Below are 23,758 nucleotides of genomic sequence, written 5' to 3' on the forward strand. Positions count from 1 at the left end.
AGCCACTAAATTCAAAATGGCCAACTTCCTGTTGTTTTAATCCAATTACAGTGAGGAATGTGATCATTCTCCTTCTTCCCAGAATACATATTTAGATTTAGATTATTTATTGGTGATTTACGATTGTATCATCTGCTGAGTTACAGTGTGAGTGTCAGATACTTCAATGAGCACAGTTTTCAGTATTATAATGGTACGTTGCCACAACAAGACTCCATAAGGCTGTAAACTGTCTGATAAAAACTGTTAATAAAAAAAACTGTAAAAAATGTTGTGTTACTCTTCTTTACATATTAAAACTGGATGCAACTGAGCTGTAGAGTAAAAATCATCTAAGAAAGCAAATGAGTATATTTTACAAAATACAGATTAGACAGATCCTTTAAAAAACAAAGACATAAGTGCTGCGAATGAACTGTAATGTCATCGTATCTAATCAAATTTCTCTACATAAGTACTATGAATTGTGTCAAATATGTTGAGATTATCATTGAATCTGCAATCTCAACTCTTCACTCCACTGTCTTCACTTCATCTTGAGTGTACATCTCAGCCTCTGACTCCAGTGACTGTTTCTTCTCCTCCTCCTCCTCCTCCTCTTCCTTCTCCTCCTCTTTCTTCTCCTCCTCTTTCTTCCCCTCCTCCTCCTGCTTCTGTTCTTCAGGATCCGGGTACAGGCAGGAGGTGTTGCCATCTTTCCACGTGACCACAATTCTTCCCGCCCTGAGCGGGTCCACTTCTCCGTTGCCAGGAGATGGCGGTGAGGCTTTGCAGTTGCTATCATCTTTGTGGAGTGAGGTCATCTGCAGCCTCTCATCTTCGTTCTTCTCAATCGCGGATGACGCTGCTGCCGCTGCCTTGTACTTAGCTATCTTTTTTCTGTTCCTGTGGGGGGAAAAAAAGGAAGGAAACAGTCGCCTGTCACCGGCTTTCAAAATGATGTGACACACGACATGTTTTGCCATCAACAATGGTGTAATGTTAGGTCATACTTGTTGGCCATGGCTCCCATCCCCAGCAGCAGAAAACCAACAAGAAGGCAGACGAAAGACAGTCCCAGCAGCACAAACTTCCATGTGGTTGCTGCGATAGGAAGAATAGAACACTTTGGTGAACAAGCAGTGTGGTATTACATCCTCGCCACCTCTATGAAAACATCCATCTTCTACCACTTCATCCTCCACATGAAGGTTGTGGGGACCCTGGGGTTCACCCTGGACAAGTCATCAGTCCATCACAGGGCCACACAGAGACAAACAACCATCCACTCTCACACTACTGTCAATTTAGAGTGTCCAATTTGCCCAAATCTGCATGTTTTTGTATTCAGTTCTTTAGGAAAAGAGGTGAGGAACTTCCTTTCAGAGCCTCGCGGATGTTTGAAACCACTGAGTGACCAGTGTCTGACAGTGTCAGCAGATGAATGGAGATGCCACATGATCCTTTTCAACACAGTCTTGACAGATTAGATTATCAATGACATAATGATATGACTTTGTCAGAGCACGTACGGTCCTCTGTGCGATGAAACCAGCGGAGATACGCTTTTGTTTCTTCTGTCATGCCCTCCATCTCATCTGGATGCTCCTCAGCAAACTCGTCTGGATCAGCAGAGGCCCTCCTGAGTCCTGAAGCACAAGTTTAAAGGGATGAGATTGTTTGAGGTACTAATCCATCACTCTACCTGAGAGACAGATGGACACAAGTAAAAAAAAGTTATTGCAATTTGAGTCTTTTCTAACTGGAAACTGATGTTTGTGTCAGTTTGTAACCACTCACTCACTGTAACCAGACACTTGCCTGTCTTGTGCTGGTTCTTGGTGCAGAGGGTGCCAATATGCAACACAAGTAAACGTTCCTTTTAATAAAGCCCAATAATTCTACTTTTACTTTCTCCCTTACTTACGGAGTTTTTCTTGGCAGATGTCGCCCTCGTCCAAAGACCTCCACTTTGAGTGTTTGCTCTTTAGACTCAGAGTCAGGTGTTGGCCGTCCACTGCCAGCAGCATTGACATGTTCCTGCTCATGAGTCTGTCCCTGTCACAGTCCCACATTAACCCTGCAGCCTCCTCATCCGGCCCCCCACAGGACCTGGTCCAGACTGGCTTCATCTGCTGCGCTGACAAACACCTGGACGAGCCGATACACATCAACATTCCCTGACCGATCCAGACCCACTGCTGGAACTCAGAGTCCGGGTTGCACCTCTTCAGCAGGACTGGACTTGTCGCTGAGTCCTCCAGACACAGGCTGTGGTGGGTGTTGTAGATCATGAACGCTCTCCCCCCTACAGAGTAACAGGTGTTTTTTTTGTTTGTTTTTTTTAAATCAAATTATACAAATATATGAAGCATAAATCATAAATGTGATAGAAAGAGCATCATTTTACCTGACAGGAGGAGGAACAGCAGGATCCCGACACTAAACATACCTAAAGAGGATAATGTACTGTTATTTAAAAAGCAGAGCAATGTCAGTTTCTGAAATATATCTTTTGTAAGATTCATTATGTCGCTAAACTTCATTTAAGTAAAATAAATAAATAAAATTATACTGTGATGTAGGAAACTGTGTTAAAATAGTAGCATACATTTTTTCCACGAGCTGCGTGCATTTCACAGCAGTATGTACTCAATATATAATGCAACAATGCACCAAACCCCGCAAAAATAATATAACCATAACTTTTATTTTGACTAAAGTGCTTCTCAGAACACTTGACTGAATACAATGATGATACGCAGGGTAAGGATAAAAGATTCAAATAACAAACCATTAAAACAATCAATAAGACAAAGATATAAAATCAAAATAAATCAAAGCTTAAAATCATTGATTTCCTGATCTCCTCCGATACGGCTTTCCACAACTGGGGGACCAGAATGGGAGAGAGAGTTTTAGTTCTGAGGTTGGACCATGGAATTGCCAGTAATGATCTACCAGAGGCTCTCCTGTTGCATTTAGGCTCACCGGGGTCAGGAGGTCAGCTGTGTACTTAAGAGCCCTTATTCTCATACGAGCCTCAAAAACAATCATTATTACAATTTTGAAGGGTCGTAAAATCAGTGAAATGTTTCTCCTTCTGTTGGACCTGGTGATGAATCTGGCTGCGGTGTTTTGAATGAACAGCATCTTATTTTGTTGGAAGAGGCAGAAAAAAGTAATTTGCGGTAATCTGACTGGGATTAAAATAAATGCATGAATTTGTTTGTTTGTGTGCTCTTGACTACAACACTAAAGAAACATTGCACATGACTGTAAGACATGAAGCTTTATCAATATTACCAGAAGAAACCGTGTCTAAAACAACTTCCCTGATACAACGTCCACCAAAGTCTACGTCAATCATCTCAAATAAATGCTGACTACACATTTACGACGCATAAACACTCAAAACTGGAATCATCGTGTGTTCTGTTCTAAAAAGAAACAAGACCTACGTATGTTTGAATGAGCTACTCACTTTTGTGATGTTCTCTTTGTGGCCGAGACGACAAGAAGGTGACTTGTGAATGTCGAGCAGCAACAACAAAAGCCTTTCCAAAGTTCACGGGGAGGAGCTTGTGATCTTCATATTGTAAAAGAACTGTAACAGACACTGTTAGTGAACAGGCGACTGATGATTATGCGCACATTTATGGAAGAAAGCCTTATCTTAACGAGATCTGATCTTAACAATCAGATCCGATTCAGTAATACCTGAACGTGATAGTACATCTGACTCACACAGTTGCTTTACTTCAAAGTGTAGACAGTTAAATGTCAGGTCTTTGACCTGGTGGCTTGGTTACTGTTTAGTTTATTTGCTGATAGTGAAGGTCTGTGACCCATCAGTCAAATGCCTACTTATGAACAACATACACATACACAGAGAGTGCTCGTGAATATTTTATTTTGTATAGTGGGCGTGTGGAGAGAAGAACCTCTGTGTCACTTATGGGACGGAGAGAATTATGTCAAATTTCATTAGGCGACTGGTTCTGATCAAACATGAGCATCAGTGAAGTGGGAAACTGTATTTCTCAGCTTCATTGAAAGGCATCGTCCGACTTATTTCACCAACCCAGAGACATCATTGCATCAAAAATAGTTATGTTGTCAGATCTGTGCTCACCAGAGAGTGGGGAAGATTGGGGGTTTGATTCCAGCTCTGCTAGTCTATACACCGATGTGTCCTTGGACAAGGCACTTAACCCAAGTTGCTCCTGACGGCTGTGCATGTGAATGAAAGATGTGTGCTAAATGTGCTCTATGAATAGCAAAAGTGTAGTGTAAAGCAGCTTTGAGTGGTCGCTATAGACATTTATATACATTTACCATAAAGAACAAGTTTTAATGCAACAATATGTGGGTGATACTGAAGTGTATACTGTGTTCAGTGAATTTGTGTTAACACTGTTTTCTCCCGGTTCTCCAGTTCCCTCCCACAGTCCGAAATACAGAGACTCTTGTCTCTATATGTGGACCTGTAATGGACTGGCGACCTGTCCAGGATCCAGAAGATGTGAGTGTTAACACTCCCATCCCCAGTCCATCGTTAGCTCACATGGACACAGACATTGCTGTTTCACTCCTGCCTCATCTGGTAAGTTTGTGTCACAAGGGAATCTAAACTTCCCTTGTGACACAATCTTGTATTGCGCACTAGTCTTTCCACACCTGCAATACTGTACAGAGGTCTGGGGACACACTTACAAAACCACTACTTATCCCCGGTTTATACTCCAAAAAAAAGAGCCTTGAGAATTCTACACTATGCCAGTTACAGAGAACATACAAATCAACCATTTATCAAATCAAAAATACTCAAATTATATGACTATATGGATCAGCAAGTCTTGTGTGCTGTGACGTAAAAATCACTAATTTTCTCTATATACGTCAGTATATCAGTTTGCAAAGCAACAGGAATCTAAAGAAGGTTAAATAAAGCAGCAAACTTAAGCTGCTTTTGATGAGTATATTAATAAGATGAGACAAAGAAAGGCTTGAGACCGAGGCAGACTGTCAAATAAAATATAATTATTTATTACCACCACACCTGAATACATTAGTTCCTGCTGTGCACAGGTATTCTCTTACATTTCTATCATGTTCAGGAAAGCAGAGGATTGCATCTGGCTGCTCACATGTTTAACTCGGACAGTAATTTCTAAATGAATGGCGTTCATGATTTTTAAAACCCAAGCTACGAGGTAACAGAAATTTATTGTGTGAAGTGGTCGAATGACATTAAATATAACTGGACCTCCAACACTGGCAGAGTCACATGTGGGGAAGTGATGACACTGATGAGGAGCAGATGGAGTGAATTGAAGCTTGAGACTGATTACACACTGCAGCTTATGGAGGGAATGCGTCAAAGCACACTAGGGCCGTCACTTTTAATTCCGAAATTCAGATATCAGTTAGAAATTAAACCTTAAAATCCCGTCAGATTTAAAAAAAATATACAGCCCATCACAAAGCAATTACATGGACGTGAAACGTCTGAAGAAGCTCAAAGGAATAACATATCACATGATATTTGCGCAAAATTGATTTTTGGAAAAAAAGTGACAGCCCTACACACGCTTGGTCAGAACACCCTCACTGGCACAAAACCCTGTTCAGACCTGGTATCATCTTCTGTCCTGAGAGATAAAATCACAAGTGACCAGCTCCAAGTACAACAGTTCACACCAGGCATTAGCACGAGTTCTTCTTCTTTGGTGGTTTGCAGCAGTTAGTATATGTGATGTTGAATGTCTGCTTCTCTTGTCGCGTTTAGCTACGCATCTTCTTGCACAACATGAGTCCTCCTTTGACCACTTGTGATCACAACTCCTCTCCTCACACAGTACGCAATAATACAGACATTGAGTTTCTGATTGTACGGATATGTGTATGTATAAGATTTCTGCCATTAGAACAGAGGTACCATGTTTTGATCAGTGTTAATATTATGGCTACAGCTACGAGTGCTGTAGAAATACTCTCAGCTCTGTGTGTAACTGCAGCAGGTTGGAGTATATTAGGTGGTGAAGTGGACTTTAATGCATCCAGGACGGATTTGTGTTCACACATTTAAAAACAATGAGGCCAAAAACGTCCCGAGAAACATAACTTCTGGATGTGGTTTTTGTGAGCGGATGTGAGGAAACACATGTGGGTGTGTGTAGACGTGAACTTAGAGCTGTCCACTTGCAATCAGAACATATTCAGAACGAATGTTCATACCGGGTCTGAGTGGGGTCGTGATGATGTTTTGGCTCATCTGTGTCATCACCTGCAGGGAACAGTTGTGGCTGATTAGTTTTTCTGTTGCTGGCAGATGCAAATGACACATGAACAAATATCTGCCAAGCTGTAACCAGAGTGATCGGAGTGAGATGAGCGTTTTCTATCCCACCACCACCACGTCTTCCTCTGGAAACTCGTAGAAGGGGACCTCCAAGTTGAGAGGGGCGGGACCCTTTCGTATACGGCCTGAAGCGTCATAGTGAGAACCGTGGCAGGGACAGTAGTAACCTCCGTATTCTCCGGCATTTGCGATGGGCACACAGCCCAGATGCGTGCACACACCAAGAACAATGACCCAGCGCGGGTTGATGACCCGATCTTTGTCGTGCTCCGGGTCTCGCAGCTCAGAAAGATTCACTTCAGCTTCTGTGGCGATCTCCTTCTCTGTGCGGTGACGGACGAACAACGGCTTGCCTCTCCACTTAAAGGTCATGTTCTTGCCCTCTGGGATTTCGCCCAACTTGATTTCAATCTTGGACAGGGCCAGGACATCAGCTGAGGCACTCATGGTGGAAATAAACTGAGTCACCAGTGCCTTGGCACTGTAGACACCCACCACGACAGTGGCCCCGGTTGCCAGGTAGGAGAAAGCTCTCCTGGTTTCACTGCTTTCCTGTGATGACTTTTTGGGGTCGACCACATCCAGACGCCTGTAGTCTGAGAAATCTGGTATCTTTATATCTGTGTGGGCAAATCTGACTCCTGCACAGCCTGCAGATGGAAACAAGTGGGTGATCAGTTGGAGTGAACACTGTAAATGTGTCTAATTAAATTGGAGAAGCAATGTATCCCTAGGAATTTATAAAAATATCTGTTCATTGACTAATGACTTAAATGTATTCTTCATCTTGTATTTAATTTGTAAATGTTGTTAATGTAAATTCGGATATGTAAACACCATTAATCTAACATGGAATAGATTGTTATGAGATCCAGTCAATTATGCAAAATTTCACATTTCAAAAGTGAGGCTTATTCCCCCTATTTTCCCCAATATTTGTCTGTAGTACATATTTATCCCCACTGCCCATGATATAAGGACGTGGGGCCCATGAACTACAGTCTCTGTGGCAGCCATTTTGGCCAGTGATGCCCATAGCAAAGAACACACTGAATTTGACAAGGCTGCTGGTTTAGTTTTGTAAGTGTATGAGATTGTATGAGGTACTATTGTAGAGCTGCAACTAACGATTATTATCACAATCCATTACTCAGGCGATTATTTTCTCGGTTAACCAAGAACGACTCAAACTGATTGAAGGATGATCAAAAACTTCACAATAAATGTAGTAATTGATTAGCAATTGATTACTCCAATAATCGTTGTAGCCTTATTGTCTGCAGTGATAGTACTGTGAATCTGTCAATTATTTTATCAAGTAATCAACCCGTTGTTTGAGTGAAAAATCATGTTTTCCTCATAGGATTAGATTTGTCCAGAAACCAAAAATATTCAGTTTACTGTAATAAAAGGGATAAATATTTGTACAAAAAGATTACAATTTGACTCGTTTTTTTTTTAATGAAAAACTGGTAAAAATGTGTAAAATAAAAGTTCTTATGTGCTCCATCTTTCTGTGAATTTTGACACTTATAGCAGAAACCCGACTTCCGTTGCTATACAAGAGCGGAGCATTGGAAGCTAACATCAGGGGTGACACCGGGAGACCGGCTGTGTTTAGTCTACATATTATTCACCACACCGCAACTCAGATTGCTTTAATACCGAGTTAATTCGGATACCTAGCCACCCAGGACAACAAAAGACCACATCAGATAGAATACACAATTCACCCCTAAAGAGAAGAGAATTAACCTTCTACGCTAAAGCTAACGCTAGTGGCTGACTACACACTCACCGTTGACGCTAGCCGTCACCGCGGGCCCAGTCTTAGGGGTTTGACCGCTTAGTGACTCTCGGCACAGGAACGGTTTCTTCGGGTCCAACAAAATCTTCTCGCTCGTCACAACCACGCCCGGCACCAGAGGTTTGAGGGGGCCGGCCACTGTGAAAGCGGTAGCCTGCAAGTAAGGGGAAAAAGCCCCTGACCGGGCAGCTAGGGACATCATATCTACTGCTAGCTGTTGACGCTGCTGCTACGACCTTGTGTGCCCGGACGGATATGACGCAAGAGAGCGTAATGACGTCAGAGTCACGTAACTTCTACTTCTGTTGGGATTACATTACCGCCACCTTTTGGGCAGAGGACAAACAAGGACATTTGGCAGGACTAGTAATACAACTACTACGACTACTAGTAATAGACTATGGATATTGTAGATATGACACTTAATTGAAAAGCTCTTGATTAAAACTGTATCTCTAGTTCTTCATTAGCAAGGTCTGTCCTGTCTGTCAAGCCTCAAAACATTCCAGTTTAAAAAAAAACAATCCCTGATCAGAACACTTGATTTTCATATTGTTGCATTCAAGTGCCATATGCGTCAACCCTATTGGACCCTACATAATTACAGTAACACTGAAACAGATTTACAAGAATAAATCATTCATATTCTCTTATAGACTGTGGTTCTGCTCCAATATGTCATTGTGTTTTTTGGTCCATTAGTGAAAACACAAGCCAGATGAGTGTTGAGGTAAAACAATTTAATATAAAATACTGTAAAGGTCATAATACTACAACCTAGACTATTGGAGAGGAAGAGAATCTCAAAAAATAATTCACATCTGCTGGATGTGATCTACTGATTCCACTGAGACGCACCACAGAGGCAGATACACCAAGTCAATAGACAATAGCTGTAATTATTACTGTACAATTACATGGTGTGCAATATAGACGTCCACTGTGCTTCTGACTATAATCACGCTTCATTCACTTTACATTTATGTTTAATTTATGTCACAGGTTTAAGTATTTTTATTGTATATAATTCTTTCTATTTTTCTTTATACTCTTAATACAATTTGTTTTTTTCTATATATATATATATATATATATATATATAGGTAGTGAATCTCTGTTATTTTCTGTGCTTGGTTGGAGTGTGACTAAACCAATTCCACCCCTCCATGGACAAATAAACTATTTCTAATGGTTGCAAAGACCATGAACCTGCTAATAACTGCAAGAAATGGAAACATACATCTTTATCTTAGTGACAGTGTTTCATGTAAATATCAAATTGTGTCCATTTTATTATAAAACTTAATATACAGGTATAAAAATGAAATACAAAGATGGAAAAAAAATTGCTGAAACCACAGGACAACGTGAAGAGGAGAAGAGTTTTAAATGAACAATATAGTGATTTTCAGACTGGGTTCTTCCGTACGTCGATTATTGCATTGTTTGAAGTCAGTGGTCCACTGTTGAGACTGGGACGGCGTGATTCTCGGCGAGGTTTAACCACAGGCAGGGAAGTCTGTCCACTCCAGGACCCCATACCTGCCTGCACTACACGGTTAATGGGAACATCTCCAGCTGCTCGAAGCCACAGCTCCTCCATGACGGCAGGTTCCTCTATGGGGAGAGACGAGCGCCTCCATGTGGACGGGAGCGGTGTGTTAACACGCTCACGCATTTCCTCCCTGGATCTAGAAGGCTTGTCGGGCTGCCCCACGACTCTGCCCGCCACGCTGTCATCTGGGCAGCGAGTCAGCTTCTCCGTGCTTCCGATGCCTGTGAATTTACCAGTAGATAAAAGTCAACGTGTGAAGAGGACAGTTGGGAGTTGCTGTACATTTTGAAACCGTCTTTTCTGAGCTTAATCCAAATTGCATCACAGTCTGTCTACGACCACAACAGGTTTCACACACACGTGAGAATAATTTGCATGAAAAAAATGCATCCGGTGTGCAAAGGCCTTAATTGATCAGAAGTAAAGGAATTATGACTTACAGAGAAATTGACAAAGCTTTTTTACCCTTCTAACATATATTTCTGAGTTCTTTATTTGTCTGAAAACTGAAAATATTTTATTTCTTGCAAGAAAATGACAGAATGAATTAATAGTGACAATGAAAATACTCACAGAAAAATACAATAAAAATCCTCAGTGATAAAAATCAACACAATGAACCGAGACACAAATGAGGAACTTTGTCACATGGATTTAGACTGCTGGCAGTGAACATAGTGATTTAACAACCCATTTACCTTTAGCATGCTCCTTTGGCTGGCTCACTGAACCACTGAGTTCCCTCACTCTGTTGCTTAGCTCCACATTAGCAGCCTTGTAGTGGTTAAGCTCTTTACTGAGGTTGTGGATCCATCCCTCATACTGTCGCTGCCTTCCTGCCAAACCCTCGTCTATTTGCTCTGTTAGGGTGAGAGGATACACTCATGAGGTTAAACCACAAACACTACTGCTACTAATCAGTTCCAATGACTGACTCTGTAGATGTAAGGATTACTATGTGTGACAGGCACCTCGACACTGCTGCAGTAAGAGCTGGACGCTCCTCTCGTGTTCCTTCTGCTGCTGCGTGAGTCGCCGATCTGTGTCGAGCTGCGTGCGATCGAGGGCGTTCTCCAACCACTGCACCAATCTCTGCTGCTCGTCCAGTTGCATTTCCAGCTCTGCCAGGGCGAGCTGCAGCTTACGCTCCTCCTCACGCAGAGACACCACCTAAACAAAACATCCACTGGCCAGTTTACACTTGAGCTTTCCGATTAATACTAGCACTACTTTAAGTGTACTTTAAGCAGTAGCAGGATACACTTGTAACCGATAGAGCCCACTCCTTACTGTTGGCCTTCTCATCACCAAACATTAATAAACATTGTCTCGAGTTGAATCTCAAGTGAATACAGACCTTGTCAAAGTACTTGCACAGCAGGGCTCTGGTCTCAGACGCAGACAGGTAACTGAGTTTGGCCATGAGGTTCATTTCCCACTGGGAGAGCATACTGGCAGAAGCCCTCAGCTGTCTCTGTCGCTGCGTGATGGCCTCGTTCTTGTACTCGATCGCTGCATCCAGAGCCTCGATCGCCTCGTCCAGCTGGAACAGGGTTCGCTCCTCCTGATGACATCAGGGGAAACAGGATTGCTTTAATGACAAAACTGAACAGAGACACTTAGACACAGAGGATGTTTCACGTTGTTCACCGCCACAGTGTCCTGACTAACGTGAATTAAACAGAGACGATGTTAATGTGATCAGAAACACCTGTGATTTTCCTGCTTAAACATGTTAAAATGGCAGCTGTGCAAAGAGCCTTCTGGAGTTTTAACAACAGTGGAGTTTAATGCAGCTGTGATTCAAAATCAAACTATGCTCTGTAACATGTGGCACTATGAATGTAATATTCTACAGTAATAAGAACTCATGTAAACATCATATCATCATCAACCAATATGAATATGGTAAATAGTCAGAATGTTAGTGTACATGTAAACATAATTACCATCCGAATCCCAGCTATTGCCACGCAAATACTCAATATTTGTGTGTTTGCAGCCAAGTCATATTTTGCTTTTATTCGTCACATTAACATGTTGGTTCACCAGTGTAATAACTTACCTCAGGTGAGAGCAGGTTTCCCTGCCGCAGCTTGTCGTCCAGCTCAACTCGCTGCTTAAGCAGTGAATCTTTCTCTTGGCGCAGGTTGGAGATCTCTTGGCGGATCTGTTGGGAGTCTTGAGCACTGCCGCTGCGAAGGAGGCCGTTCCTCTCACTCAACTCTTGCTCTAGTGACTCAATCCGCCCGGTTAGTGTCAGCATGTCCTTGCTTAGGGCCTGATGGGAAGATACAAACAAAACATTCAGCATCTAAAACAGTTACCCAGTGTCGGTGAACTGACGGGGTTTGTTCATACCTGACTGGAGCGGAGCCGCTTGGTTTCCAGTCCACTGCGTTCCTGCAGCAGCGCTTCTTTCTTTGCCAGGATCTGCTCTCGCTTCGTCAACTCTCCCTCCAGGCCTTCTAGACCTCGCCTCTGCTCCAGCACACGCTCCATTTCCTCATCCAGCCAGCGTTTCTGTTCTTCAATTTTCTGCTCATTGGTTGTAAAGCACAGAGAAGAAACAAAAACACACACATGAAGAGAGAGAGAATGATTAGTAGATATGATGAAGAAATACTATACCAAGTATTTGAAATACTAAAGTAGTTAAAATACATGCAATGAATGTATCACCTCCTATCAAGTATTTACTTATGACAAAGCTAAAAAAAACTGTCACTTTATGTAATGATAATAACCTGGGATGAACAATTAGACTGTTCTGAAATGGAAATCAATATTTAAAGAAATCACAAATGGTTAATGTTTCGATGGTATCTGATGTTAATGCTCCACCAGAGTAAATTAAATCTACTACTCTAAGAATATTGAACTGCAGCATAAATATACTGCAAAAGCACCATACAATATATGTGTAGGTACAGCTATAAATCATTGAATCCCTTCACACAGCTGACATGAAGAGGGATTAGTAACGTGTGGTGGGACTAATGTAAAATTAGCAGTTCATGGGAAACGCAGCAGGTTGTTACATAAATGATTTACGGCATCATTTGTCGCACCTGTTGCTCTTCCAGTGAGATGACGGAGCCGTTACTGCCGCTGCGTCTCTGCCTCTGAAACGCAGCGATCTCCTCTGTTTTTATCCTCAGGATCTTCTGCTGCTGCTCAGTCTTTATCTCCAGCTCCTGTGGTGGCAGTGAGGGAGGAGATAAAGACAAAAGAGATTACAGGACAAGCTCAAAGGAAAATTACCTCGATAAAAAGCAAAGTAACAAGTTTGGCACCTAAGTGCTGCAGTGTTTTCCTTAATATAAATGTCATACATTGGCATTTTTTATGATGATACATCTCCCTAACCATGTTCTCGTCCAGATTAATTTCTTCTTCTTTAGTTTTTAATCACTGCAAAGCTTTATTAAAGGTCAGACTCCTACTACCTCCTATAGTATGTGATGTTAAATAATCACTGAAACACTGTGTATACTGGTGTCATAGTGACAGTGTACAGTATGTATGAGGTGGTACCTTGACTTGGTGAGTTCTTCGCTGCATCTCGGTCTCCAGCCGTCGTTTCTGCTGACTTTCCTGACGAAGCCGCTTCTGCAGCTGCTCCTGCTGCTGCCTCATAGACTGGACGCTGCGCTCCAGCTCCAACACGCGGCGCTCGTTCTGTGCAGGCAGGTTAGCGAGACGAGCGGTGTCTCTCTGACGCTGGCTCAGAACCTTGAAACGCGACCACAAAAATGTTGCCTTCTGCACGTTCAAGTAAGTAAGAATAACCCTAGTGTTATTATGCAAGCATACAGAAGTGTGACAGTCAAACCTGAACTTTGCTCTGAGCAGCAGCTATCTTCTGTCGACATTCCTGAGCTCTCGTCTTGTCGGACGCGCTGATTTCTCTCTCTTGCCTCTCCAGATCCTGAAGCTGCCTTTGGGCCTCTTGCAGCTCCTGTCGAGCCTGTACTGCTTCACTTTCCAGTGCTGTGATCTTCTGGCTGTACTGCCTGTTCAGGGCCTGAGCATCCTTACCTTAAAAAAAAGAAGTACAAAGTACAAAAGTTTTACAAAAACATAGATAATAACATTCATTTAAAAAAGGTAAAGGAAGGCTAATGTCAAGGAATACCTGTTTTGACCAGCTCCTTGATGAGTTCTTCCTTCATGCGAATGGTGAGCGAAAGCTCCCTGATCTTCTGCTGTGCCTGAAGTAGACCCCACTCCGAAACACCTTCAAAACTTTTCAAACTTTCCCGTATTGTGGTCTCAGTGGAACTGGAATTGGCTACACAAGGATTTAAGAAGAATACACAGATAAAATGTCCAGTCCAGCATTTTAATGTGTTTGTTTTTATGACATTTTATTATCTATAAAGTGTCTTTGAGTACCCTTTAAAAGCACTATATAAATAAAATGTATTATTCTTAATGGCACACATGGGGAGCGGGTAGTTTACTGAGGACAGCGATGGGGAGTTGTAAAAACATTTTGCGACTGCGTGAGTAAACAAAGTTATTTAATGCAGACCCCTGAAACAATTGTAAACTTACATGCTTTTCTGGATAAACATGTGTGCTGCTCAAATCCAAGCTGCTGAAATGCTGTTGGCCCTTTACCACCAGCTGTTAATCCTCCTGGAAGCATGTCTCTTTTGGTCCACGTCGAATTCACCAGCCTGACAAAACCATGGGCATGATTTTATATATTAGTTTATTTATAGTTTATTTTAGACTTAGAGCCTAAAGTTCACACTCCACAACTTTCTGAGTTGTACGATCACTGTATAGTTAACACTGTCCCTACTCTTATCTTGTAATTATGAATTCAACACCAGTTCACACAACATGACATGTTTTTTTCTCATCACTAGTGGTGTATTCATGCTCAGGATTAACTCTGACTGCTCTCAGGTTTGCTGGAGTTGTTGCCTCTCCAGAATGCTGAAAGTCTCTTGGTGCAAATGGTGACTGCCAATCAAACACCAATGGGTTTGCTGGGATTTGTCAGTGAGTTCCATCACTTGCTGGCTACTAGAACTAGGTTTAAGCTGTAACCTATGATTTATGTTAACACAACATACCTGTGTCTCTCATGGCTCAGATTTGAATGACTGCTCTCTTCATCAGTGTCGGGCATTTCTGCTCCTCGTTGGAACTCGTGCTCATCATAGAGATTACCATCCTGATCACCACCAGGCCCATAACCAAGGTGACCCAGTGGACTGAGCTGTGGACCCATACATAAACCCTCCGATCAACAAACAGAAAACCTATGACACCTTCTTTAATGCATGTAAAGATAATACGAACCGATACAATTGCCCTTCGTATGCAGATTTTATACGAGACAAGCTTCAGAGAATGATCAAGCATAACTATTTATTTCTATGTTCATTAAAAAAAATGACAGACTGAACATTTTTTTTTACCTGTCTGTATGTGTCCCCATTCTGAGTCTTTTGCATGGGCGCAGTGTGCGGCCGTGATCTCAAGTTAAGGCCCAGGCTCATTAGCCCTTGAGAAGAAAGCTGACTCTGCAGGTCTGCTATCAGGTCCTGTTGCTCCTGCAGCTTATCGCTCTGAGACAGGAGACATCGAGAAACAAATTAAAAAGGGTAAAATAAAAGAAAGTTAAAGCCTGCAGTGTGGTGAATGCCCTTAATATGGCATCTTGTGACCTGCTATGATCACTACATGGAGAGAAATAAATAAACTAGCTTTTTCAAGAATCATTTAGATTCAAAAATGTTGCCAGCAAGAACATGCTGCTATTTCAGAAGCAGTGTGGTTCTGGAAGGGATCATTCGGAATAGCATTATGATGTGTCACATGTAATTTCTTCACTTTTAGTATAATTACGTACACCATCTGGTATGTTTTTGCTCCAAAGTACACAATTAAGGGATTATGGGGATTTTAATTTTAAAAGTAGGTTGTTTTTATTGTCTGGACCCATGGTTCTCAAACTGTTGTACAAGCTTCCTCTGGTGGTACTTGGAGAACAATCAGAAACACTGTTCTTCCATATATACCAGGGTATGTGATCAGAGTGGAGCTGAGGAATGTGTGTAGAAATTTAAATAAAAAGCAGTCTCTGAGTATCTCTCATTGCATCTTTATCTAATTTCACTATACCAGTGTATGAAGTGTATGTGAGGAAGATGATGATGATGATGAGAGACCAAATTGTCTTACTGGGAATAAATCTACTTCTTGTGAAAAGTCCATAGCTGACTTTGCGCGACCTATTTACACCACTGTATTTTAACTTTGATGTTACTTCCTGTGCCCTATATTTTCTCAGGTGATACTTGGTATAGAAATGTTGAGAACCACTGGTCTAGCCCATTGCTCCTTTGAATGTTCCAGATCAAAAAACAATGATAGAATGAAAACGTGTTTTACCTGCTGTTTGTATTGTTCCATAGCATCCTCCAGAGCAGCTAAAAAGTCTGTGTTCTCTTTCTCCAATCGCTGAATTCTTTCCTCGTGCTCGCCATTGTGCTCATGGCTCCACCTCTCCTCTGCAGCCTCCGGATCCTTGTATTAAACCACATGTATAGATATAGAGACTGAATACCAAAATACATGAAAAATGGCTTCAATATAGAGTGAGTGAAAGAAACATACCTGGTTTCTTACAGTAGGCCTTCCCCTCCTCAGGGCAACAGTGTCCTCAGTGGAGCTGTTCTCAATGCCACTGTCTGGGCCCGAGGCAGTGGTCAGTCTGCTTGGTTCCTCTTCCACTGAGCACAGCCACTCCTTCACTCTTAAATTCTGTTCTGCTGTCAGGGAACCTTCTCTCTGCAGCTCCAGCAGCAACCTGTGATACATTAGATGATTCATTTAACATTCAAGCTTCTTGGAGATGACTGAGGAGGGATGTCCAATTTGTGCTCCACAGGCCTAAGAGATGCAGTCACTTCTATTGTTGTCTAAAAACTATTTGTGTCTAAAAACAATGTCACTGACAGGATCAACAGAAAAAGAGTTGATAGTAGATAGAAGTGCCAGGACTCCCCTTATCCATATGCGGCATGTTTGTCATGTTACTAAATCATCATTATTATTTTATGCTTATCCAGGTCCCGATGGAAGAGACTAAATCATAAAACTTCGGTTTTATTCCTTATTAAAATAGCTACAAACAAGTGATTTAAATGGTTTGAACTTCAGGCACACAGTCCATTTTTTTTGGTGTCATGTTATTATGCTGTCCTCCAGGACACAAATGTGGCAGGTAGTCAGTGAACTTGCTAAATCTAGCAGGGTAAGCCAAAATGTTTAAACGTTTGTCTGTCGTGATGACTGCAGAGTAAAAAACGCAGCACATTAAACGTAAATAAGCTGATACCAACAGTTTAATAATCACTTAAGGATGTTTGGAATTCATATAATCCTAGCCAAATTCTGTAGCACTTTTTGCTGGTATTTTCTGATTCCTAATCATTCCAAAGCAAAGTTAGAATAAAGTCTAACTTTAAGTCTAAGGTCTGGTTGATGCAGAATAAATATAACTTGAGGAATGAATGTACTTTTACCTGTAAGCAATGTCTGTGCAAGTCCTATAGTGGGCACTTTGGGCCTGCAGTCTGCTGATCTCTCCCTCTCCAAGTCGAGGTCTCCTGTTTGGATCCGCATGGGAGATGATGCGGGTTTCTGAACGTTGGCGGTTTTCAAGCGCTCTGCGAAGGGCCTTGATTTGTTGCTCCAAGCCTTCCACTCGATCCGGCTCGCGCCTGTAGTTGACTGTAGCCCGGTTCTGGATGTTTCTGGCCCTTGTGGCATAGTTCAGTGTGTTTAGACTCTCATCAAAGTCTGAGGATGATGGGCTGACGCAGGCAATCATCAGTGTTTTTGAATTTCCTCCCAATGAGTCTTTTAGGATCCTAGATAAACAGACATCATATAAATCAAATAACACAGACATAACAATTTCTATCATCTAACTTAAGTCTCATTTAATGTACCTTGTAATTTTTGAATCCCTGTATGGTATATGAGAGCCTTTCCTCTTAGGATCCCCAAGTGCCCCAATAACATTTCCGAGGGCCAGAAGGCCGCTGTTAATCTGGATGCTCTCCTTCAGTCTCTCTCCAGTGTTTCCTGTCTTTAAGATTCGCTCTGACCCTGCCAAGTCAACAAAGTGGAACTTGGAAGACAACATTTGTGGTCCAGAAGCCGTTGCAGTCCCGTAAATCCGTGGAATCCCCCGGCGCTGGTCCATATACATGGTAAAAATAGTGTGTGATCGGCTGGAGTTTGGATTCATCTGGGTGGCACCAGTGTGCCTGGCTGTGTTTCCCGACTCTAGTAAACTCAACACCTCATCGAGGCCTTCCACTTCACACTCTTTGACACCAGACAAAACTGAAGTAACAAAAACAGAAAAACACAAACCATTAACAAGTACGTAATATGCTAAAAAGAAGAAATGTAACAGCAAAAGTAAAAGACTGGCATGACATACCAATGTTGCCTTTGTCCTCCCGGATGTGGATGTCCTTGCTGGCTGTCTCCACCTCCAGTAAGTCCTTGAACTCCTCTTTGTAGACCTCCAGGTAGGAGACTCGGACAGAAAAGTCTGTGAGGTCATTTTCATCTAGCAGCTTGAAGATATCAGCAACAGCCCTGGGGATGATACCCTGCACCTCATCTCTAAAGGAACCTTCAAACACAAGTGAAACACATAATGTAAATGCATGCAACTGGTTTCACTTGCTCAGAGCACAGCTTTGTTTGACCAATGTCTTCTCTCTGTTTTGTCTTGTACTGCATGACATGTACTCATGAAGTGGGCATATGACTCACCTGCCCACACTACTTTAAAACAGACAATAAAGGCAACACACACACTCACACAAAAAGGAAAATTACTTACAAATATTAGCTTCTCCAATGGTGTATGTCTTGCCTGAGCCTGTCTGCCCATAGGCAAATACTGTGGCATTGAATCCTTGGAAAAAGGCATCAATGAGTGGCTGGACAGACACCGAATAAACATCCTCCTGACAGCAGGATTCTTCAAAGAGGAAGTCACAGAGAAAGTGCCTGTCATGGCCCAGGGTAACGCGACACAGCTCGGGGTCCACAGTGATACAGCTCTCATGGCAGTGTAGAAGCTCCTTAGGCAGCAGGGGGCGCACTCGAACAGCTACCTCTACTGCAGAATAATCCCCTCTGCCCTGGCCAACAGGCACTTTGGGAGACATTTCTGCTTCTGTTGGAGCTTTTTCAGTTTTCTTCTGTTATGTATTGGTCATCTTTGGACCACTACAAGGGACAAATAAATAAAATCTGTCACCAAAAGGTTTCAACATCTCATGGCAAAAATGATGATGTGGTAAATCAACAACACTTTTTTTGCCATGAGACCATCTGACACAACAATTTCATTTTAAGTTACAAAAAGAGAGAAAGTAAACTGTTCTCACTGGAAAGCTTATTGGTTGTTTATCTAGACCAACAGGGGAAAACTGGTAAACTTTATCTTCAAAAGCTTGTGTGTTCCAACTCCCTACTTTCTTTTTTCTTTATAAACTCAAACTATATAAACAATGTGGCAATTGGGTCAAGACACTAGAACCATAAAACAACAGCTGATGCAACTGTATGGAGAAAAAAAAAGAAGCAGGATGAATAAAATTAAGTTTTCTAAAGCAAATGACAACCATTTATTACAACAATAAAACAAAACAAAACAAAAACATTAATTGCAATGTGTTCTGTCTTAAAATATGTCCTAACTAATGATTATTTACATAATCGAGTAATGTTGATTGGTGTTTGAACCTCTGTAATATTGATGTCGAAGAAAATTATAACACAGTAGTTTTGTTAAATGATTGCCCAACATCATGTTCAAGAACACACAGAGATAAGGAGTTTATGTTGATAAACTTAAATTTGTGATGGATAAAAATTAAATGGACCAGAAAATATGCATGACTGTCCTTGACAAACACATACATATCCTGTTAAGCTTCAATGCACTGACGATAGAAGAAGAATAAACATACAGTGCTTTGATTTTAAACAAACATCCAGCTGTGTAATTAAGTCACTGGATAAACAGTTTTCCAGTGAACTTTTTCAACTTTAGGCTGAGGAATGGGATTTTAATTGTCTGATTTGCATCTTAGAATACATTTTTTTTGCAGCTTATTACTTGACTTAACATTGCCTGCTGTGATAAAGTTAGCAAGATAACGTTAGCTAGCAAAGCTTTACTGCTGTTAAACAAAGTAGCTGGAAGAGAAGTTAGATGATGCGAAACGTACCGTTATTCGCGTGTAACAAAACAAGAAAAAAACAACCATATTACCCTTTCTGAAGCTCCTACAACAAGTACCTTCACAGGTTATACTCTTTTATTTATTTACTGTTATTTTTCCTCCGCTTGTTTTCCAGGACACTTCTCATAACTTCAGCTAAGCTAACGCTAGCCAGTTAGCCAGAGCAGTCCGAACAAAAACATAACATGAGGATGAGGCTGGATATAATAGTGACATCTGTGTTAGTACATTCTGCTGTGAGACAAAGTGACAACGCGCATCAGCATGCGTTAACGTGTGAGTGACCAGTGGCTGTTAAAACAACTTACTTGTATTTTTTAATTTGTCAGGAGTTTCTCCATTACTTCAGGATGCACTCAGACTAGGAGAAGTTGAGGATCAGTCAGAAGGAGGAGCCCGAAAGTTGGGTTTGGTCTCCAAAGAGCATCATGGCTGTGTGGAAGCCCATTTCCGCCAACTTGGTGAGTCATTACAATGAGCATATGTATATGCAGGGGCGTGCACAGGCATTTTGGAAGGGCAGGGTTGAAAATTAAAAGGGTACCAAGAACACACTGGTGGGGTAGGCATTTCCAAAGTGCAAATGAGGCCAAAGGCTATCCTCACTGATGTTATTGCTATATCACCATGGACTATCATGATATAGTTTTAAGATAATATCACCCACTGTTTTTTTCCACGTTTCTGGCCCCTCCTTTCCAGACTTGATCATGTGGCCCCCAGGTCATTTGAGTTTGAGACCCCTACTCTAAGGACACCCTTTAGGACACTGTAATGTAGGGGCAGTAGAGAACTTCATAATGTATATATATGCTTTAGGAGGGCACTTGCTCATGTTTTTACCACTCTAGAGGGAACTCTAGTGGATGTCTTGTGACTCACGGCACTTTAGCGTAGCGTTTTTGTGGATTTACATGGGGGGTGTAAATCCAGGGGGGGTGGATTTACATGATCACAACCTTACTGTGAAATCTCAAATAATACATGAATGTAATTACATCTTTTTTTTATATTTTTTTCCCTGGGGATTTAATTACAAACTGTGAGAACACATTCCAAAGTAATATAATAACCTTACTAATGCCAGCTGGTGAGAAATCACAACTTACCGTGTTAGTGTGCAGCATGTCTCACCTGTAGCCAGCAGGGGGCAGCATGATTTCAGGGAAGGTTCTTTTTGGTCCCAGACACTTGTACTATATTTTAACATCTAATGGCTGGCAGTGAATTGTGCTTAAGTTAATGGTCCATGTTGCAGGATTTAGCAACATGTAATTGTGAAACTGAAAATTGTTACAAGCAGAGCACTCCTCCACTCACCCATGCTCCATTTTCCATGCATGCCAGGGAACTAAGTTGGATTTTCTTCACAGCAGGAAGCCTGACGTTCTTCTTCGATTGCATTGTAAGCTTCTTTTTCAAAATGTAGTTTGTCCATTAAGGTTGCTGTAGAAACATAGCGGTGCAAGATGTTGGCCTCCTTAAAGCAAAGCTCTTGCCTAAACCCATAAAAAGCTTACTGTAAGCTTACCAATTTTTATCTTATTTTATTTTATTGTGATTATAAACTCACACATATTAATTTTCTGCCAACAAACCCTCCTAAATGTTGCACACTGGGCCTAAAATTCATGGTTAATCTTAGTCTTGATTTTCTGAGCACCACCAGAACACGGGCCACACGGTCGGAGTAGTGGTTAGTGCTCTTACCTTTGCAGCAAGAAGACCCAGGTTCATGACCCGGTCGAAACAAGACCCTGTATGGAGTTTGCACTCTATGTGGCCCTTTGATGGACTGGCAACCTGTCCAGGGTCTACCCCACCTTTTCCCATGTCAGCTGGGATTGGCACAGCACTCCCCCATGAACTTCATGTGGAGGATAAAGCAGTAGAAGATAAATGGAAACACCAGCACTCTTATTTTCCCTTCTGTTTCCTTCTTCTCTGTCAAGTTGAGCTCATGACAAATTTCCCTGTGAGGACAGTATGTATCTTTCAATCTAACCACTGAGCCAAAACTGAATGTACAGTCCTGTCAAAATCTGGGGGCCTCAGCAGAACCTGTCACACTCTCCTTTGTTCTATTACACATCAGATGAGACCAAGGTATTTCCTTTCAAAAAGTAAGTATCAGTGATAAACCGAGCTGCTGTCACAGAGAGCATGCAGGTTTCTTATGACTACCACACAACCGGACTGAGATGAGGATATTGATTTCAGTCCCATACACAATGGCAGCTCTCATTATGGAAGTTTTTATCTGCACAGTGTGACTCAGCCACACTGAGAGCTGCAGAGGCTTGATGGTGGAGCTGGTGAAGTGAAAGGAGAGGCATGTGAATGGGGAGGTAATATGATAACACAGAGACAGAGAGGTAAAGAGAGGAGAGTGAGGAGAATATTTCATAACGCCTTTACAGACTGACCCTCTCTGAGTCTGTTATATTTGTGACTGTAAGGAACCAAGGACTGGACAAAGGTTATTGTGAACATTGAAGTCACTGTGCGCATGTTATGAGTTTGGAAAGAGAGTGGTGCAGACTGAAACTGTTGGTCAGCAGAGGGATACAGTTCCCGGGTGGTAATTCTATATTCATGATAGTAGAAGAGGGAGAGACTGAGTCAAGAACATGATGTCTGCAGTGGGAATAAAGGCAGTTTTTAATGCGCACATTTATTTTAGGATCCTGTGGCTAAAGCTCCCCCCCACACACCTTCTTGGTTATGTCACTGGCAAATTTAAGCTGAAGCCACTAGTGCAAGTAAAGACATCTTGTTTGTTTTCGGTGAACGTCCACTTTGCCTCGCCGTCCACAGATGCACCTCTGTGTGGTTTCTTTTTCAGAACGTTGAGGACAGAGACGGATTGGTGCAGCCGAGAATTGACACACTTCAATTCACAGTTTTTTTTTCTAAATACATGCCACCCTGTTAAAGAAAAATGGTCACACGTACATTACGTGCAGGGAGCGTGTGACACGTGCATTTTCCAGTATGTGCTTGTTTTGAAATTTTAAAAGTTAAAAGCTCAAGTCATTCGTGCGCCGTCGGAACACAGTGGTTCTTTTGAGCTGCATGACTTTGGCTGCCTGTCGGCTGAACAGCGCTGCTCTGTGCTGCAGGGACTGGAGTGTTTCTCAAACAACCTCTGCTCACATACTGTATATCACTGCATCTATGTATGTAAATATATAGGCGTGTGTGTTGTTGTGAGGTCATTTTGGTTTGTTCGCTAAATTGCAGAGGCCCTTTTTAAGGGGTCAAGACTTTAATTTATAGATTAGAATGAACCTAATGGAAGAGTAAGGGAGTTTTACATTTAGTTGAGTAAGGGTGTGGGAATAGTTAGGTGTGCCAAATGTTGACATTTTAAAAAAATGGTGACTTTACCTTCACTACCCCATGATTCCTCGTGGCAGCACTCATCACAGAAAAGAATAACATAAATTGGCTGAAAAAATGTCAGCAAGATGACAGCAGTATAAAGAATGCAACTCCTCCAAATCCAGCACTTCATCTTTTAAAGGGTATTTTGTATTCTGCACCACAGTTTTGCCATTCACCCTGTGTTTGCCACGTCGCAGTCACATTCACACCAGTGCATCAGTTGCATATACTGCACTTTCTTCTATTCTGTCACAGAACATTCACAACATTCTGCTACTGTGGCTGTGAGGAGCAATTCAGTGTCTTGTCCAAGGTTGATTCCAAACATTGACTGAACAAGCCACAACAGTTAAAAGTCAGAC

The 23,758-nt window shown here is 41.8% G+C and overlaps 3 protein-coding genes and 1 non-coding gene across 4 annotated transcripts; all 4 read right to left on the reverse strand.

Moving 5' to 3' along the window:
* Window positions 1-90: 90 nt before the first annotated feature.
* si:cabz01068815.1 (solute carrier family 51 subunit beta) lies at window positions 91-3,725 on the reverse strand. Its single transcript, XM_058629442.1, has 6 exons — window positions 3,464-3,725; window positions 2,390-2,431; window positions 1,907-2,287; window positions 1,512-1,628; window positions 993-1,083; window positions 91-885 (listed from the first exon to the last, which is right to left on the reverse strand). Exons 2-6 carry the CDS (start codon window positions 2,427-2,429, stop codon window positions 513-515), a joined length of 1,002 nt encoding a protein of 333 aa, XP_058485425.1. The 5' UTR covers window positions 2,430-2,431; window positions 3,464-3,725; the 3' UTR covers window positions 91-512.
* Window positions 3,726-5,002: 1,277 nt separating this feature from the next.
* Window positions 5,003-8,398, reverse strand: LOC131459522 (cytochrome b-c1 complex subunit Rieske, mitochondrial). Its single transcript, XM_058629443.1, has 2 exons — window positions 8,142-8,398; window positions 5,003-6,993 (listed from the first exon to the last, which is right to left on the reverse strand). The coding sequence occupies exons 1-2, from the start codon at window positions 8,350-8,352 to the stop codon at window positions 6,383-6,385; spliced, it is 822 nt and encodes a 273-aa protein (XP_058485426.1). The 5' UTR covers window positions 8,353-8,398; the 3' UTR covers window positions 5,003-6,382.
* LOC131460161 (small nucleolar RNA SNORA5) lies at window positions 7,278-7,412 on the reverse strand. The gene has a single exon (XR_009240344.1). It is a non-coding gene; the product is annotated as a small nucleolar RNA SNORA5 (small nucleolar RNA).
* A 477-nt stretch (window positions 8,399-8,875) lies between the features above and the next one.
* Window positions 8,876-20,444, reverse strand: kif7 (kinesin family member 7). The gene is made up of 20 exons (XM_058630168.1): window positions 20,318-20,444; window positions 18,596-18,987; window positions 18,185-18,382; window positions 17,685-18,084; window positions 17,256-17,603; window positions 16,345-16,537; window positions 16,120-16,254; window positions 15,144-15,293; window positions 14,796-14,941; window positions 14,266-14,390; window positions 13,844-13,999; window positions 13,541-13,746; window positions 13,243-13,440; window positions 12,777-12,902; window positions 12,067-12,243; window positions 11,771-11,986; window positions 11,063-11,269; window positions 10,677-10,875; window positions 10,404-10,565; window positions 8,876-9,926 (listed from the first exon to the last, which is right to left on the reverse strand). Exons 2-20 carry the CDS (start codon window positions 18,924-18,926, stop codon window positions 9,559-9,561), a joined length of 4,041 nt encoding a protein of 1,346 aa, XP_058486151.1. The 5' UTR covers window positions 18,927-18,987; window positions 20,318-20,444; the 3' UTR covers window positions 8,876-9,558.
* Between the last annotated feature and the right edge of the window lie 3,314 nt (window positions 20,445-23,758).

Source organism: Solea solea, chromosome 5 (genome assembly GCF_958295425.1).
Source record: "Solea solea chromosome 5, fSolSol10.1, whole genome shotgun sequence".
Taxonomy (NCBI): domain Eukaryota; kingdom Metazoa; phylum Chordata; class Actinopteri; order Pleuronectiformes; family Soleidae; genus Solea; species Solea solea.